General features: G+C 39.7%; 1 protein-coding gene across 18 annotated transcripts in view; it reads right to left on the reverse strand.

Annotated features, from left to right (window-relative positions):
• Positions 1–1,891: 1,891 nt before the first annotated feature.
• The window catches only part of cdk11b (cyclin-dependent kinase 11B), a 44,654-nt gene continuing 27,276 nt past the window's right edge, over positions 1,892–19,269 (reverse strand). For 16 of the 18 annotated variants that reach the window (XM_041205990.1, XM_041205987.1, XM_041205980.1 and 13 more), the window contains 13 exons: positions 19,017–19,112; positions 16,690–16,779; positions 16,286–16,351; positions 16,008–16,189; positions 15,228–15,318; positions 12,035–12,156; positions 11,505–11,610; positions 7,953–8,074; positions 6,800–6,907; positions 5,882–5,998; positions 5,022–5,170; positions 3,704–3,893; positions 1,892–2,297 (listed from right to left, as the gene is read on the reverse strand). In XM_041205990.1, the coding sequence (XP_041061924.1) occupies positions 2,205–2,297; positions 3,704–3,893; positions 5,022–5,170; positions 5,882–5,998; positions 6,800–6,907; positions 7,953–8,074; positions 11,505–11,610; positions 12,035–12,156; positions 15,228–15,318; positions 16,008–16,189; positions 16,286–16,351; positions 16,690–16,779; positions 19,017–19,112 (1,532 nt within the window). In that variant the 3' untranslated portion in view covers positions 1,892–2,204. The remainder of the gene's footprint in view (positions 2,298–3,703; positions 3,894–5,021; positions 5,171–5,881; positions 5,999–6,799; positions 6,908–7,952; positions 8,075–11,504; positions 11,611–12,034; positions 12,157–15,227; positions 15,319–16,007; positions 16,190–16,285; positions 16,352–16,689; positions 16,780–19,016; positions 19,113–19,269) is intronic. The other 2 variants (XM_041205991.1, XM_041205975.1) reach the window with 1 other exon arrangement.

The following is a 19,269-nucleotide window of genomic DNA, read 5'->3' on the forward strand; positions in this document are numbered from 1 at the left end:
TTAAGTTTTAGTCTACTGCCTCCCTTATATTCTCAAATTCCATACACCCCATTCAGTGGAGTGATAAAATATTTAGTTCTTCAGGCACTGGTAATGCCCCTCTATACCTTTACTCATACTCCTGATAAACTTAAAACATCTTTTATCCTTTACATTTTTCACTATACTCATGTCTTTGCATCTCATCCATTTTTCAGTTTTTCTCTTTGATTTTTGTAAAAAAAACTCACTTACAGGATGTGGGCTTCGCTGGCTGGGCCAATATTTATTGCCCATCCCTAGTTGCCCTGGAAAAGGTGGTGGTGAGCTGCCTTCTTGAACCACTGCCGTCCATGTGGTGTAGGTACACCCACAGTGCTGTTAGGGAGGGAGTTCCAGGATTTTGACTCAGTGCAGTGAGAGTGAAGGAACAGCGATATATTTCGTAATCAGGATGGTGAGTGACGTGGTCCCAGGTGGCGCTGGTGTTCCCACCTACCTGCTGCCTGTGTCCCTCTAGGTGATAGTGGTTGTGGATTTGGAAGGTGCTGTCGAAGCCGCCTGGTGAATTTCTGCAGTGCATCTTGTTGATGGTACACACTGCTGCTACTGTGAGTCGGTGGTGGGGGGAGTGCCAATCAAGTGGGCTGCTTTGTCCTGGACGGTGTCAAGCTTCTTCAGTATTGTGGGAGCTACACTCATTTATGCAAGTGAAGAGCATTCCATCACACTCCTGACTGCCTTGTAGATGGAGGACAGGCTTTGGGGAGTCAGGTGGTGGGTTATTTGTCACACTATTCCTAGTCTCTGACCCACCTGTATAGCCACAGTATTTATATGGCTAGTCCAGTTCAGTTTCTGGTCAATGGTAACTCCCAGGATGTTGACAATGGGGGATTCAGTGATGGTAATGCCAATGAACATCAAGAGGTAATGGTTAGATTCTCTCTTGGAGATGGTCATTGCCTGACACTTGTGTGGCACAAATGTTACTTGCCAATTGTCAGCTCAAGCGTAGATATTGTCCAGGTCTTGCTGCATTGGGACATGGAGTGCCTCAGTATCTGAGGGGTCATGAATGGTGCTGAACATTGTGCAATAATCAGCAAATATCCCCACTTCTGACCTTATGGTGGAAGGAAAGTTGTTGATGAAGCAGCTGAAGATGGCTGGGCCGAGGACACTACCCTGAGGAACTACTGCAGTGACATCCTGGAGCTGAGATGATTGACCTCCAACAACCACAACCATTTTCCTTTGTGCTCCGTATGACCCCAACAGGATGGGGGAAACTATATCAATCCAATTTGCCTACATAATATAAGAAGCTCATTAGCTTTCAACTATCTTTCTAATAGTCCAATCCTCAAGTGCAAAACCTACCGTTACAAAAATTATTCAGGAATGTTTGATTTGCAATTTAACTCTACTGAAAACAAGCTGTAAAATCAGAACATTATAATGTAGGAAAAAGTTCAGAGTCCAGATTTATGTTTTAAAAAGCTTGTAAAATAGATAATATCCCCTATGCAAATATAGACATTTTGCATTTAAGGCCTTTCTACACGTACACGACTAGACAAACCACATGGAGTCAGTTTTAAAAAATATCCTGCAAATTATAAACAACCTCCCACAATATGCACATTTCACATTCAACATGTATTGGCTCAGTTAGAGCTTTGGGTCAGTGAAGCCCAACTGGACCCTTGGTGCAGATTGATCGTCAAAATCCCCTATGTCTCATCAATCTCAATAGCTGTGTGGAAAGCTGCCAAAAAAGAAAATTCACTGCATAACATTAATATGCCATCCATGTAGAATGGACTAATATATTGAAAAAAATAAGCATCTCTACTCTCCAGCTGAAATCTCTACTCAGTTCAGCTAATCTAACACACCAAAGTAAAACTCATTTTTATTGGGCTTTATTTTTAAATTTACCAAAACTCTACATGTACACAAAATATTCCACTTTAACCAGTCAAGAACAATTAAATTCTCCACATTGCAAATGACTTGATTGAATTATTTTACATTTTACAAATGAATATTTAAAAGCTTAAAAAAAAATTCGAAGATGAAGCTTGCTGAGCTGTGATGCTGTATGAGACATACAGCACAGTTTCTGCTACAAAGCAGAGTTTTAAGATGCCAAATGTGAAAGGCATCCTTTAGCTACTGCATTGTCTTTCATCCTGATCGTCAAATAAAAAGTCAGTGCATTAGAACTTTAAGCTGAAACCAGGACCAGCAGCAGAGGCTCCCTGGTTTGTGGTTGTTAGATGGAAGCCAGTGTCTTTCAAATCATCATCGCCCTGTAAGAGGAAAGAGATTGCAAATAAACCAACACACTAAAGCTGCTTACAAAGCACCTGTTTCATTTCTCTCCTTTCTCACACTATGCCTTTTTGTTTCCTCCTTAGTCAGGCAGGATAACCAGAGATCACGACTGTTACAGATTTTTTTTATAGACCTGCTGAGCATGATCTTCCATCTGCAGTGGACTTTGCTGTAGCTGCAAAGTGCTCAGTACAGAGATAAAGTTTGGTAGGCAGCAAATCCAACCTATTGTCATGAATTAAGCGGATAAGTAGCTAAAAGCAGCTGCTTCACTTCGGAAAAGAAGAGTCATCAGGACAAGATCATTAATGAACTACCACTAAGCTTCAGTCTGTGATATCATAACAATTTCCTCAATCATCCAACCCTGGCAACATGAATGGTCACTGGTACAAGAGGAAAATGATTTTATCTCTGTCGGATCATTTTTTTTTTATGTTCAACAGTTGTGGAATAAACAACATTAGAAATTAAGAATAAATAGTGGTACTGGGGAGCTACTTCACACACAGAAAAAGATTTTAGTAAAGCACAGTTTGGGCATATAAAATTTTTTGAGTGTCCACTTGAATGTTGAAGAAAACACCAAGCTATGTAACACTAGGATAAAGCGCTGGTTGTTTAGCACAGTTGGTGACAGCATGGGAGTGTTTTGAGGTAATATCATACAAAACACATACTTTAAAGAATAATCTTTTCTGCAACATACTTAGTAAGCCAGTGATCACAAGGTTACTTAAGTGTAAATAGGTTTGAAAGAGTAAGAGATTGAGGATATGATGGAAATGTGGCCATAATGGCTTTGAGATCAACTACAAAGGGACATGCTTATTGAGTCATCATTTTAAAACACTACAGATCTTTACCGCCAGACTTCATTTCTCAGACACTCTGCAGACCTCCACCTCACAAACACATGCACTCAAACCTACCCAGAACTCCACTAATCCTTTCCTCTACTTCAAGTCCTCCATGGCTCCCTGTCCAATCTATCTCAATTAAAACCCTCTCTGTCCTTTGCCCCACCTTCTTCCAGCCTTATCTGTGTAAAAAGCAAAACTTTACGGATTCACTATAGGCGAAGCCTCCTCAGGGGAAAGAGCTGGGTCTGTGTTTAGCTCTGTCATTCAGTCTTCGCACCTGGTTCCCAATTCAGCTTTCTGACCCCTTCTCAAGGCTGCACCATTGGTATCCCCACTCTTTGGACCTCTCTCCCTAAACCCTTCCAACTTGCTAGCTCAGGCCTTTAAAATGCTCATTTTTTTTAGATGAAGCTTCCAGTCACCTTTCCTACAAAGGTTACAATCATTCTTTCCATTGTGAAGTGGTTTTTAAATGTTAAAATCCTTGTATCCAGTTATGCATAAAAATAAAAACTTGCCAGTTGACTATAGCCAAGTCCGCCTTCAGGGGGTCGAGGACTGGTTCCACGTTTAACTCTTTGCTGCTCACTCTTTGCGGGCCAGGTTGGGAACATAGCTGATTCTATAGGGAGCGGCGTTTCCCTGAAATATTCATGTTTCAATGCTTCCTCAGCTGTAATTCTTTTGGCAGGGCAATAAGTCAAAAATCTGTTTCAAAAAGAGAAAGAATTCTTGACATCTTGCAGAGGCTTTGTTAACTTTGTAAATATACGTGCTGTTATCAAAATATTAATCTTTTAAGTAACTGCAAAAATATATTTCACAGCCAGGACAAAAGACTGTTCGTTTGTTATCAGCAAATTGCTTGAAATGAAATAAAAATTAAATAATTTTCAATAAAAATGGTGGAAATTTCAAATGCAGCAATCATATGCCATGTTTACCTACTTGAGTTTTAAAACTTGTTCAATCTTCAGGCCGACGCAGCAATGATGGACAGGATTTAACTTGAAAGACTCTCATGCAATTTGTCGTCTATTGGAGTCCAAGATCGTTATCGCTAAATCACTACTTCCCAATTTACATCACTTGCTTTGCACTTACACACCTGTGGTGTTTAACTTACTTTCTCAATTTAAAAAGAAACTTTGCAATTTCATGCTCTTTGAGAGTTTTGGAGAAAACACCCACATGCACCAAATGCTGGAGAATGGAACACTTTTGCCATCTAGATTAAGTAGATTGTATTCCTAATTTGAGGGCAGAAATTTGTTCAAATAAAATGCGAATCATGAAGTCGTGATTAGGTGACCCAGAATGGTTACGAGTGAAACGAAGGGACAGTTCTTTTTAAAAAACATCCCGAGGCAATGGAATACGTGTGTGGAACTCAGTGTTGGCAGGAAATGGCAGCGTCTTAACTCTGCGGCCCAAATTCACAGGAAAGGTTCTATATTCTTGTACGTTAGTGTCCACCCTCAGAGGCGCAACCCCTTACAACAGCAGTGTGAATTTTTCTACCGCCTGCACGAGCTATTTTTACACACTCTAAGAATGCCATTCTAGTGTCAAATGATGGGTTGTGGGATGTATCCATTATTAATTGGGTTCAGAAAACCCAACGGCACTTTATTTAGGGCCTTTACTACCAGGAATCAAAAGACACATTCACCCAATCATTCTGGGTTGAGTTGAAAGAGCAACAAGAAAGCACTATGTACGCAGGTTCAATTTCTTCCCAACAAATCCTCTCTGGTCTCTAATAGCGCAACTTGGAGTTAATTAAACAACACAAAGACTATGGAATTCACATGGTAACTCCCCTACAACACTTACTTGTTCATGAGGTCAAAACCTTGATCAGATAAAAGGGCCCCAAACCTCTTACGGAGGTTGTTGAATGGATATTCAGTAAAGGTCATTTTCTTCACTGCAGGAAGTTCATTGTAACCAGGCCAGATCTTCTCGCTCGGTGTGCCCAACTCCTGTAAGGAGAAAATAATTACAGTTCAAGTTAATGTAATGAGGGAAAATTGCATTTTAAATTGTAGCCTGCACTTTTAATGATTCCGTCAATGCAGATGCAGCAGTGTAGTTACAAAGGAAATCCTAAACCAACCTAGCTTAGATTATCTGAAGAATTGCAAACAGTCTATCAGCCCGTCCATCAACTGGAATCTAGAGCTAAGAGATTACTGAGAAATTAGTCATTTTATCAAGTTGAGGGTTTGATTATCCACAAGGCAGGAGGGGGGAACAGAAAGGTCAGCACTCAATGTAGCATAGGCACTAATGGATCTGATGGGTCCAATGACATTTTAGCAAGTAGATGCCAAACTGTGCCAACTACTGCAAGAAAACCTACATGGCACAGGTCTGGCAATTACATAGACAACTTAAAAATAGTGCACAGCAACAATAGGTAAAGTTTAAAGTGCATGTGTTGAAGTGGAAGATGGAGGGAGTCAGGCCTCTGAGATTGGCAGCAGCTTTATCATGAGTACTGTCCAAGGGAATGTGGTCTGGATTATTTTTTGGTGTAGAGCAATTGGAAATGCACCAAGCAGGCAGGTTTGAGAAAAGTTGCTTTGCAGGAACTTACACTGATTAGTGGAAAGCAGAAAGTGAATGGTATAGACACTGGCCTCATCTCTGTACCAAGTCATCTTGTGTACCTGTTTAATAAGGTCACATACCTTAAAGATTTTGTTAATCTGATCAATTTCTGATTTTCCTGGAAACAGAGGTTTCTGAGTTAGGAATTCAGCAAAGATGCAGCCCACTGACCACAGATCAATGGCAGTCGAGTATTCCTACAAAGAAAACAAATGGTAAGATGCCAGCAGCAGCGTTTTCATACATTTATTTTCAAAAAGAAACTTTTCAATGATCCTAAAACAAGGATCAAAATAGTCCCCATCTGAGTAGGGAAAGACATACATACTTAATTGTCCAGATTCAAAATCTGCAAACAGTATCTGTTGTGTAGGAATGCTAGCATGGTCAGGCCCAATATTTTTCCTCGTGAACTCCCTCCCCAATGTTAAAAACCAATCTACTGATAGTGAGTCCATCTCAACACAGCGAGATGTGGGCCGTTTAAAATAAATGTCCAAGGAAATCCAATTTTACACGACAACTGCAATGAACCACAAGATTGCCAATTGTTATTAACTGATTCTGCACATCTGTTGCAAATTATGCTCCACATTCACCTTAAATTAATGGAACAGACATTTTACTTCCACTGGAATGAACCAGCCACATGTTACAGTTTATTTAGACAAGTGTGTATGTTGGTGGGAAGGAGGGAGGGGCACAGCATCTCAGCAAAACTGGGCCAGAACACCATTTTAAACTTATGCTGTTTTAGGCTGCACTATTTCAATGGCACCAATGGAAACCTAAGTAATTGATTGATAAAGCCACCTGAAACCATAACGGACACTACCATAACAGATACATAACACATGTAGGTTCGCTATATAAAGACAATTACTATTGTCTATGTTGATCTGCAGAAATCAAATCAAAAGCACAGATGCTGTTGCAAAGAGTTCTTCTCACTTTCTGAAGAGATTACCCACCCCTCTTCCCAGGCTCACATCACTAACCTTTGCTCCAAGTAGCAGCTCAGGTGTTCGATACCAGAGAGTTACCACTACTGGCGTGTAAGGCTTCAACGGGGAGCCATACTCTCGAGCAAGTCCAAAGTCGCCAATCTAGAGGACATGCAGTAAAATGTGTTTTAAATTATTACACAAGCAAGTTAGCATCTATCACTGAAACAACTCAGGAACATCTTTCAATATTCTACAAATATTAAGTACTTCAAAGGGAACACTGCGACAACATAGGCTTTATCTGCTGCAGAATCATCAACGTTGAATTTGCTGATCTTAAAAAGGAAAATAGATAAACTTTACTGCTTATTTTAAACAGTATTTACCAGTGATACGATCCATAATTGAACTATGAATGCATATTAGATTTGTCAACTTGCACCTGGTTGGACAGAGTATCAATAATTAGCAGTCACCCATTAGTGTCAATACACCAGGGAGGCAGCTTGGCCTAAATAGCCAAGTGGTTATGGTACTGGGTTTGTAACCCCAAGATCAAGAGTTCAAATCTCACAATGGCAAACTATAAATAATGTAACTTCATCTGAAACAGATGGAAATGGGTTTGTACTCGAAAGAGTTACACCAGGGAGGCTTTAATGTTGTGTGTCAAAGAGCAGTCAGCAATTTTGCATCAGATCCCATTCTTGGCATAACGTTATGGGAGAGATAACAAGCAGAGAAAGAGTGGTTTGAAAAAGAAACAAGTGGGAGGAAAAGGGATTAATCATATTTCCTTTTCAGTCATTCTGAGCTACTCTCATGCACCTACACCTGAGTAAAGACTAAAACCAGCCTGGGTACGTGGCTGGGAGCAGGTTGTTTGTTGCCTTACAGTAAGGAATGGTGCAGAGACCTGTACAGCAAGGGAAATAAGAAAACATGTTATTAATTAAACAGGGGTAAGAGTTTAACAATAAGAACTAATGAAAAATGGTGGAGTATAACAGGCTGAATGTTGCATAAAATAGGGAATGAAAAAAGAAACTGCAAAACTAGAAATGTGTATGCTTATGAATAACACAAACTCGGAAGGTGGCTGTCACAAATGCATAAGTTTCAGAGGAAGAGGGACTAGGGCATCAACCTTATCAAAGTGGAAACAGGCCAGTAATGTCTACAGTCTCATTGCAGTAGGACTGACCTTAAGGATTCCTGAATGGCTGAGTAGGAGATTAGATGTCTTTAGGTCTCGGTGTAAGATCCAGTTATCATGAAGATGTCGAACGCCTTTTAGGAGTTGTATCATAAGTGTTTTAACTTCCCCTGGAAACGGATTTTAAAGATTGGTGAGTTTTCCTACGTAGGTGTCTCCATCACCTGCCCCCTGGTCCAAGTCAGCAATTGCAACTACAGTGTGCTTGCCCTCCTCAGCCTTTCTACAAGCGTTGATATGGCCGAAGGCCAACTCTCATCCTCTGTGGTATTGCGTTATCATTGTCACATTCCTACTTCTCCATGAAAGTCAAACATCTTGTAATAGTTTCTCCTCGTACAACCACAATCACACTGGTTGTGCACCAAGCGTCAATCCTTAGCCTTCATATTGCTCACTTACACATGGCTTCTTTGGCAGCATTATTCACAGATGGAATCAGCTTCTGTACATTGCCAACACCCCCAGCTATATCGCTCCACAAGCTGCCTTTATTCCACTGTTATTGTGATGCTCTGTTCTGATGTCAACGAGCCAGAACTTTCTTCAAACAGGAGCAAGGCTGAAGATATCCTCTTCTTCTCTCATTAGTTGCCCTGATTCCAGCTCCCCCACTCTGGTTGCTCTCGCAGGCTATACCTGACCATTCCCAATCTCAGTGGCCTTACCCACCTTGAAACGAGTATAAAACCCCATATCTGTCCTATCCTTATGACTACTTAATTCGAACTTCAAAATACTGCCCTTCTTCCATCGGCACCACAGGCCGCCTATGGCAAATCCCTGATGTTGTCATCGCTAGCCTCAACTGTTCCAAAACCCTCCCGGCCAGCCTTAGAACCTCTACATAGGAATAGAATAGGCCAATCTTTACCTTAACCCCATCCATCTGCCTTTTATACTGTTGTCTAGCAAAAATCTACTAACCTCTACAATCTTCAATTCATGCAAAATTCCACTGCCTACACTTATCCTACATTAAATCCCCCTTACCCGTTATCCCATACTTACCAAGTTCATTCTCTACTGCATTGATTTCAATGTTCTACCCTCATTTACAAATGCCCCCAGTGTCTTGTTCCACTCTGCAAATTTCCCCAGATTTACAGCCCAGCTTCCTTCCTACTCTGCTGGAATTCTGTCACCGGTGGCAGCTCAGCCAGCTATCATAGCCCTACCTTGCAAATTCATTTCTGAAATTCCCCTCCTGGTCACATTGCTCCCGAACTGCAACAACCTCGGTCAAATCTATAACTTCAATCACCTTCCCTAACAGTCATTACAACTTTATAAAGTTCCTTCAGAAATTCTACCCATTTGTGTCAACTGCAGTGGATAATCCAAAATGTACCAAAAGATCTTTTGAAGACAATTCCTGTGGTCATGGTACAGGACTAGAAAGCCAGAGCTCGCGAATTCAAATCAAATTATGAAATTGAATGTAATAAATCTAGTAATTTGCAGGCTAGCATCAAAAATGGCAGTGAAAGTTGCTGGGTGTAGTAAAAACCCACCAACATCCTTCATGGAAGGGAATTTGTCACCTCTACCCTGTCTGATTTGCATATGACTGGACTCCAGTCACATATTTCAGGGTTGGTTCAGGGTCCTCAGAACAACAAGGGATGGGGAATGCTGCTGTTATCCACATCCCAAAAATTAATTTACACAAAGCATGCTGGTAAGCAAATTTTTTTTTTTAGGACAAAAAGAGTAACACAGGGCTGATTGAAAATCTGAAGTTTGGTTCCGCACAGTGGCCAAGTTACATACTGCATGCAAATTTTAAAAGCACGTTTGCCGATACAACATATAATGCCAACAATCTGACTAGCTGATAAAAACCCACATTCCTAAAATGCATTCAACTGCTAAGGTTCAGTAATTACAATCTACAAACTCAAAATGAATGCAACAGAGAGGTGTGCGCTTTGGTGAAAGATGCTGAGCTATTGACAGCTTGATCTTCATCGCAATATCAAACATGGTGGAGGATTTATTTTGAAGTATGCAAATTGTGTTAACATCCAAAAGTTATTTCCTATGAAGGATGATCAGCACACATATTTATTAATGAAACATATATCATAAGACATTTGACAAAAAAAGGGGGGGGAGAAACCTTAAGGTCAATATTACAGCATTACTGTGGATCTTAGCTCTCAAAATCCTCACACAGGATCACTCCAGTATCCAAAATACAAACATGTTTGAAATATTATCAAGCTTTGCTATCCTTACTTAGAAATCACTAGACTGGATGAACTTAAAAATTAGAATAATTTGATTCCAGCTCCACAGTAGTGACTGTAAGCAGTGTTCTGAATAATCAGTGAACATTACAAGAACATTTACTGATCTCTGGGAGTCATTGCAATAGTAAGGTGGCTTCTGCTCAAGTAGGAAATTTATCCTGAGAGGAGGGGGAAGTTGAAAAGTGGAAATTCTATATTTTTTACCTGTGATGTGACTTGGGGGTCACTGTGTTTGACTCTGGAAGCAGTGGAGAGAGTGCAGAAGAGGTTTACAAGAATGGTTTCAGGGACGAGAAACATGAGCTATGAGGATAGATTGGAGAAGTTGGGACAGTTCTCCTTGGAGAGGAGAAGGCTAAGAAGAAATTTGATAGAGGAGTTCAAAATCATGAGGGGGCTGGATAGAGCAGATAGGGAGAAACTGTTCCCGCTCATCAAGGGATCAAGAACAAGAGGGCACAGATTTAAGGTGATTTGCAAAAGAAGCAAATGTGTTGTGAGAAAAAACTTTTTCATACAGCGCAAGAGAGGCTTGAGTCTGGAATGCTCTACCTGCAATATGGTGCAAGCAGGTTCAATCGCGGCATTCAAAAGGGCAACAGATGATTATTTGAATAGAAATAATGTGCAAGGTTACGGGGGAAAAGCAGGAGAATGGCACTAAGTCATGATGCTCATTTGGGGAGCCAATGCAGACACGATGGGCTGAATGGCCTCCTTCTACTCTGTAACAATTCTGTGATTGTCAGTTGGGTCCTTGTCAACTGCAACTTTTGATGACAATATCTCAATTATGTTGACAAGTACAATACTCAACTTGCACAAGAAACTGAGCACAGCATGATTCCCACCCACACATCAATCCTTATCCACATACAAGATGAACATCCCACTTTGGAAACCAAATAGGAGCAATGAAGTTTCCGATCTTATAAACAAGTATACATGGTGCACATAATATAGCATACCTTCATTATAATCACAGCCACATTAAACAGAAGGTCAGAGTGAGAAATTGAGAAGTCATTCAATCTGAGACTGCTAACCTAGACTCTGACAGGTTTCATCAGAGCCAAGGAATGCGATTACAGTTAGAATTTAAGACTGAAGTAATTTTGAATATATAAATCTGAAGGAAGTGTTTAATCCTTAAAGGAGAATGCTCTGCTGTATTGCAGAAGTATTAAGCAAAAAAACTGCATTGTTTCCATATGTATTAACATCTGTGACTTTAATGTTTAATGTCTGATTTTATTTTGCACAATATGCAACAAGACGACTGTACCTGGTAAGAATGGTTGCTTCATGGTTTCCATTAAACTCTTGAGGTCATGTTCAACATAATTCATAACTATATATATCTTATCCATGTTGCTTCCCACTACAATTTCCTGAAAAACCAAAAGAAGATTCAATAAATATCTATTTTCAAATACAATATTACCTCTAACTGGTCCAGTACACTCACCAGTCATGGAGGGCAGAGGAACTGCAGCATTATGTCTAATCTTTACAGAACATAATTCTATACATTATCTATAATCCTTTCAACTGACAGAGTTCAACTGCATTCTCCCCACCGCCACCAGCCCCCCCTTGCACAACTGTGTTCCAAAGGATAGCACAAATTTATCCAGGGTATCAAACATAACACCTCACACCCAAATCATCAAATGGAAAAGGGAGAAATGTGCAAACTTTGCTGAAAGATTCCAGTCTAAACTAAACCTAGCATACCACCAGCTCATGACCAGGGTAACCTCAGTTTTCCTAGAATTTTTCTGTCCCACACGCATGTAATTGGTGTTTACTTACTCTAACAGTGACAATGTTTGGGTGCTGTGCTTTCAAAATGGTATTGATTTCCCGGAGAGATGTAATCGGAAATCCTTCCTTCTCCTTTTCCATTTTTAATCGTTTCAAAGCCACTATTTCATCTGAAACAAACAAAATTTCTATACTAAACAAATCAATACTAACATTTTATCCACTAACATTTTCATGATCCCTTGATTGAATGGCATTATTTGTATGTTTATGCCTTTTACAAAGGCATAGTTAGGATTCTAAAAGCAGCCAGAAGTGTCAAATGTTTAGATTAGGCAGAGGCTGGGGATTGACTGAGTTCTTATCTTCCTTATACCAAAAAAATCCTAAAAAAAAGTTCACTTCATAAATCATACAAACAAACAATAGGCCATTTGGCTCCTCAAGCCTGCTCCGCCATCTAATAGGATCATGGTTGATCTGACAGTAACCTCAAATCTGCATCCCACTTACCCCCAATAACCTATCACCCCCTTGCTTACCAAGAATCTATCTGCCTCTGCCTTAAAAATATTCAAAGACTCTGCTTCCACTGTCTTTTTAGGAAGAGGGTTCCAAAGACTCATGACAATCAGGTGAAAAAATTTCTCCTCATCTCTGTCTTAAATGGGCGACCCTTATTTTTAAAGAGTGACCCTTAGCTCTAGATTCTTCCACAAGAGGAAACATTCTCTCCACACCCACCCTGTCAAGACCTCCCAGAATCTTATATTTCCCAATCAATCTTTTGAACTGTGTGGTTATCTTTTGAGAGTGACAATCAAGCTGATCACTTTATGAAATGTTCAGAGCAACAGGATAGTTGTGTGAATATTTGAATACTGCCCTTTACAGGGAAATGAAAATTTGGTATATCTTTTCATAAAATGCTGGCTGGGGTTGTTCCTAGAATCCGAATCTACAAACGAATAGGACTTGCAAAGACCAAGTTATATTGAAATTTATTCTTAAAAATATTTGAATCTCATGAAAGGATACGGGTGTACTTATAAGTGTATACTGCTAATGGCGAGACTCAGAGAGGCAGAAATGGATTGCCTGTACAAGTCAGAAGTGGGAAAGAGAATTTGAAGCACGCGATCAGAGCTCAGCTTGTCTGCAGTCAGGCCCAATGTGTGTGGCCTATCCAAGTGGTCATAATCATTACTCATTAATTGCTGCAGTGGCACCGGTGATGGAAGTATATTAATTTTCATAATACCTTTCTGGTTTATTGTGAAGTAGGTTTATGGGGGTAAGTATATTTGGGTACCTCTGGGTGATTTAATTAAATTTGGAGTCAAGTAGACTGCAAGGTTGAACTCATCAAAATAAGCTATGTGTTTGACATGCTAATGAATAAACATGGGTGCTTGCTTAGCATGTAAGGTGTGAAGGGAATTTGCATTTTTAGATAAATGAAGGGAATTTTGGGCTTCAAAGGGATTTTAGTCTGTTTACAACTAGTCAGATAAGCAAGGCTAAGGAGTATGTTTATTTTTCCCAAAGGTTACTGACAATATTGGAAACATGAAAGTTTTTATATTATGAGGAAGATACACTTTCAAAGACACATGGAATAACAGAATTTACATGTTAAAAAGGAGAGAAACATACATGAAGAGAATGAAAGGCTATGTTGAAGAAGGCCATGTAAGATCTAACAGGAGTGAAGAAATAGCCTAATGAAGCCTCCAGCTTGTGCATAAGTCTGTTATATAACAAAATTGAAGTTGAGGAAAAGCCATTTGGAATTCCAGTGTCAACTAGCTCGTTCTGATTTAAATCTAAAATCTATTTTGGACTGTTGCTTTAAAGGGGGTGTAACTGGGGTCAGATTTAATTTGGAATTTTAGGAGTTATTATAGGAGTAAGTAATTTAGTCTTATGTATGTACTTGAAATCTTTTATATTTTGTTAATAAATATTTTAATTTAATTTTTTAAATCTCTGAAGGTCTTGGTGGACTTATTACTTCTGAATTCAGTACACACATCATCTCATAATAAATACAAATTGCAAAACCGTTGTGATAGTGTAACCAAGTTTCTCTTGTGGATTTGGTCTGCCTGGAACACATCATCTGCCAGGTCGTAACACACCCAGTCATCAATGACATCAGACTAAATTGTAGGTAGGGAAATTCTGCTTAAAGATTTCAACAACTTAGCCCACGTCCATGGGGATGACAGTGTAATGGTTATATTACTGGGTTAATAATCCAGAGAACACAAGGTAAAATTCTCTCATGCTAGTTAGAGAACTTTAATTTCATTTTTAAAATCTGAAAATAAAAATCTGGCATCAGTAAAAGTGGAGCTGTCAGATTGCTGTAAAAAACCAACCAATTCAATAATCATCAGGGAGGTTGGATAGCATCACAGTAATGTTACTGCACGAGTAATCTAGAAGCCTGGGCTAATGATCTGGAAACAAAAGTTCAAATCTCACCACAGAAGCTGGAGAAATTTAAATTAATTAATAAAAAAAATGGAATAAAATGCTAGGCTCACTAAGTGAAACTACCAGATTGATTCACTAATGCCCTGTACCATCCTTAGTCTGGCATATATGTGATTCCAGATCAGCATAATGTGGTTGACTCTGAACCGCCCTCTAAAATGGCCCAGCGAGATGTCACATTGGTCTAGACAGCTCACCACCACCTACTGAAGAGTAATTAGGGACAGGCAATAAATGACGGCCTTGCCAGTGATGCTCACATCCTAAGAACGAATAAATAAAAAATCTTTAGGGAAGGAGCCCCATCATCCTTGCCTAGTCTGGCCTCATGTGACTCCAGTCCTGGACCAATGCGCTTCAATTTTAACTGTCCTCTGAAATGACCGAGCACCAAATTACAACATAGAACAAGAATACTCACCTCCTCAGAGCAAATAGAAATGGAAAATAAATGGTGATGTCCATATCCTATTAACAAATTTAAAAACATTCAGCACTGAAATGCTACAGCGTCCTCTTTACCACCTGTGGTCTGAGCACTCTTATGGGCTTTATGTTAACCTGATGAAACTATCTTCAAGTAATTCAGTACCTTCACCTTGCCACTACTGGTAGTTTCACATTTCAAGCTGTGCAAGGCTGAAACTGAACTAAATATCCAACTGACTGAATTCTAGAATGAATATGGTATGAGGCTACCGGTAGCTAACTGCCTACAATGCTGAAAATAATCACTCACCCGTCTTTTTGTCTTTAGCTCTATAAACCACCCCGTATGTTCCTTCTTCAATTCTGTTAAGACACTGAAATTCTTCTACACTCCGGCACCCCTTAAAACAAATAACAAAGTTAAATTATAATTAATTATAGCAGTAATTGCGGATGCTACTTTCATACATTTCAGAGATGTGGCAAGTTTGCATAAATACAGATTTTTCTTTTATTATCATTATGGTAACAGTAAGAGACCTAGTCACTGATAATCCCCAGTGCAAAAACAGTATACACAGTGATATTTGGAGGAAAATGAAGCATCTTGAGGTGGGGAAGACTGAAGAATTACATGAACATTTGAGCAGGAATTAAAAATATAACTGGAATTTCAATTTCTTCAAGCACTCCTGCCCATAACCTGCAGGTGATTAATGTTGGAAGCATGCATCAATATTTTTGTCAGGTTATCTTATATAACCCAAGGAAATATCGTAAATTAAAAATGTTTAGACCAGGTGTCAACATGAGTTTTTTCCCCTCCTTTCTATACTTCCACCTGCCAGTCTAGGCTGCATTTATTGTAATGACATTACCTTTGTTCCACTGAATCTGAAAGACCCATGCAGATATGAAGTATTTGCGCTATTCCTCAGAGTTCTGTACTAAAATTCCTTTTGCTGTAAGAAATTTGTGTGCCTTGCTATTGTTATCATTTTGTTTTTTGTAAAGAGAAATGCCCGAGTAACTAGTGAGCAATTCTATGAATAATTTTAGAAGGCTTGGTTCTAAGATCCTGGTTACATACCTGAAGAGCAGGCAAGTACTGTGGCAGTTCTTTCTTCAACTCAACCGGTGAAACAGGTGGGGAATCAGGAACATACTCTCCCTCAGTGGGAGTGTTTGAGATTGGACTCTCCTCCTCCTCCATCTCCTCCTCTTCTTCCTCTACACTCTCTTCTGAATCGTGATCAAACTTTGATTCTGTAACTAACAAATTCAGTATCAGGAAATAGAAATAACCTACACAAGCATAAATTACAAATTAGATTTTGGCACTGGAAAAGACGTAGAAATAGCATTTACCTATTTGGATATGATTTCCATTCTGCCTTTCTTCATCACTGTGTTCCTCCTCTTCACTAATTTCTCCTAATTCAAAGAAAGTCAAACTCTTCAACAAAACAAGCTGCCCAAATCTAAATCCTTCAGGTATTTACTCCACCTAAGATTCTTATTCTGAGCATCTATATTAGGTCAGTTACAGCACTCAGTTAAGCAATGATAAATTAGTTGCTCCCTTTGTATCTGGATACACATCACCACTTGCAGAGGAGAGGGCACTGTATCCTTTAAAATCCTTTTATTAATAAAGATACTCTTACATAGCCTGGCAGAGTTATGTAGAGCTATTCATTACCAAAGTGCAGCTGGTTTATAGGTTCCAAAGCTTCTGCACTGGGATTTGAGAAAAATAATTTGATCCTCACCAGGGGATTGTTCAGATTCAACCTCAGACAGACTAGGAGACTCTTCAGATCCCTCACTGCTGGTCTCTTCTTCAGAGGCAGTTGCAGACCCTATTAAAGAAATTCAGGAACAAAAGCAGAACAGTAGGTCATAGAAGAGGTGTCACAATAAACAGCCCTTTTTAAAAGCAACAGTTTTAGATAATTACAAAATAAAAAGTACTTTGCTTATATTCTGCAGAAAAGTGCACAGAGTAAGGCCACTGAAGGAGATTAACATTCAATTCTGATATAATGATGGGGAAACAGGCTTGGAGGGCATACTGAATTCTGCAGTGTATGGGCTAAAAGAAAATTATATTCATGGATTAAACAAATGATGGCAACAATTCCTGGGCGGAAAATTATTCCTACCGATGTTCAAATTCATTTTGGCTCCTCCCTTTAGGTTTATCACATCATGCATTACTCTCCAGTTAAGAAGCTCCGTAACTCAAAAAGCTCGAAGAGAAGCCGAGGGGAACTTATCCACTGATTCTACTTGCCTTCCACTGTTGAAATGCTGCAAGTACAACCTTGCTATGCAAGATGCAGTGGCTGTAAGATGTTTCATTCTTTACACCCATTCTAAGGAAAAAAGGTAAACAAGAGATAACAGGGCATGCCTGTGTCCCTCATTTGGTTTCTGAGCAACTCCATATAAATCTTTCTGCACCTTTCAGAACAATAACACAGCCTTTTCCAGATGAGCTCTAAGATGCAACATATTTACATGACAAAACTACAGATATCCAATGTGACCGATGAATACATCACTGCGTACCATTGTAAGATAATTGTTTTATTTGTTCAAGGGATTTGGATATGGCCAGCCTTTATTGTCCAGACCCAACTGGTGGTGATGGTGGTGAGTTGTATTCTAGAACCTTGCATATACTTCCACTCTGCTGTTAGGTGGGAAGTTCCAGGATTTCAATCCAGCAATGAAGAAGGAATTGCGATATATTTCCAAGTCAGCAAGGAGTGATGGAGAGGAACTTGCAGGTGGTAGTGTCCCCATTCAACTTCTGCTTTTGTTCTTCTAGGTGGTAGAGGTTATGGGTTTGGAAGATGCTGTTAAAGAAGCCCTGCCAAGTTGCTGAAGTGCATCTAGGCAGTACACACTGATGCCACGCTGCATCGGTGGTGGAAGGAATTAATGTTTAATGGGACACCAATCAAGCAGGCTGCTTCATCCTGGATGGTGCTGAGCTTCAAGTATTGTTGGAGCTGCACTCATTCATGCAAGTGGAGAGTATTCCATCACGCTCCTGACTTGTGCCTTATAGGTGGTAGAAAGGCTTTGGAAAGTCAGGAAATGGACAGATTTATTTCTAGATATTAAAGACACCAAGAGCTATGGGGATGGGTGCAGGAAAATGGTATCCAGGTAGAAGATTAGCCATGATCAAGTTGAATGGCAGAGCGGGCTCAAGGGGCTGGATGGCCTACTCCTCCTCCTATATTCTATGCTTCCTAGGAGGTGAATTACTCAATACAGAATTCCCAGCCTCTAACCTACTCTTGTAGCCACAGTATTAATATGGCTGGCTCAGTTCAGTTTTTGATCAATGGTCACCCCCAGAATGTTGATGGTGGGGACAACATTTGCTAAATAATCCTCAGTGTGCTAAGAATTATGCTGACAACATATTTAAGATTGTCAGTTGGGCTCGCAGTATGATGCATTTACGTGTACTGGAAGTTACATATATTAATGCACAGGGCCCTGTTCTTTGCAGACAGAAAGAACATGTACACACATTGCACCTGTTTCAGCTAAGCAAATTAAGTGACAGCCATTCGTTGATTTATTCCCCAGGGCAATTTCTTGACTAATCAAGAGTCAAGTTGCCTGAACTAAATTTCAAACAATGCTTGGCAGTTAACTGCCAGTCCTCATCAACTGATGCAGTCTCCGTGGCAACGACTCTACCAATCAGAGTCTACTTGCCAACCAATCAGGACTCTCTTCTCATACAATATAAATATGTTGTTTCACCTGACACTGGTATTTTGTAGCGTATTGTCCTGATGAGTGCAAGATAAAAAGCTTGACAAAAAATCTCCTCTTTCAGCAATACTCAAGTTCTGTACTACCAAACGTCAATTTTGCTAGGGCCCCTTGATACCACGCTCAAGTAAAGTTCTGCCTTGATGTTAAAGCCAGTGACTCTCACCTCACCTCTTTTGACCAAGGCTGTAATGAGGACTGGAGCGGAGTACTCCTGATAGAACCCATTTATTAAAGTCTTTACAGCCTAGCATTTGTACCCTAGCTTTAGGAAGGCCAGAATATCTCCAATTACCTGAGGAAGATTCGCCAGATGTTGTCTTTCTTTCACTGTCACTTATGTCTTGCAAATCAGACAGTGGGTCTTTTTCTTCATGCCGCTCTTCCTTTACTGCACAGAAATACAAACAGTATAGAAAGATTTACGAAAGGAAACATTAGTCGTATCATTCATTACCTCTCTGCTGGTAAGTTTTTCCTTAAACATTTATTTCTTCCTTTTTGTTTCCTTTCCTCTATCTCTTTTCTTCATTCTCACCATCAATTTC

This window comes from Carcharodon carcharias, chromosome 15, assembly GCF_017639515.1.
Source record: "Carcharodon carcharias isolate sCarCar2 chromosome 15, sCarCar2.pri, whole genome shotgun sequence".
Taxonomy (NCBI): Eukaryota; Metazoa; Chordata; class Chondrichthyes; order Lamniformes; family Lamnidae; genus Carcharodon; species Carcharodon carcharias.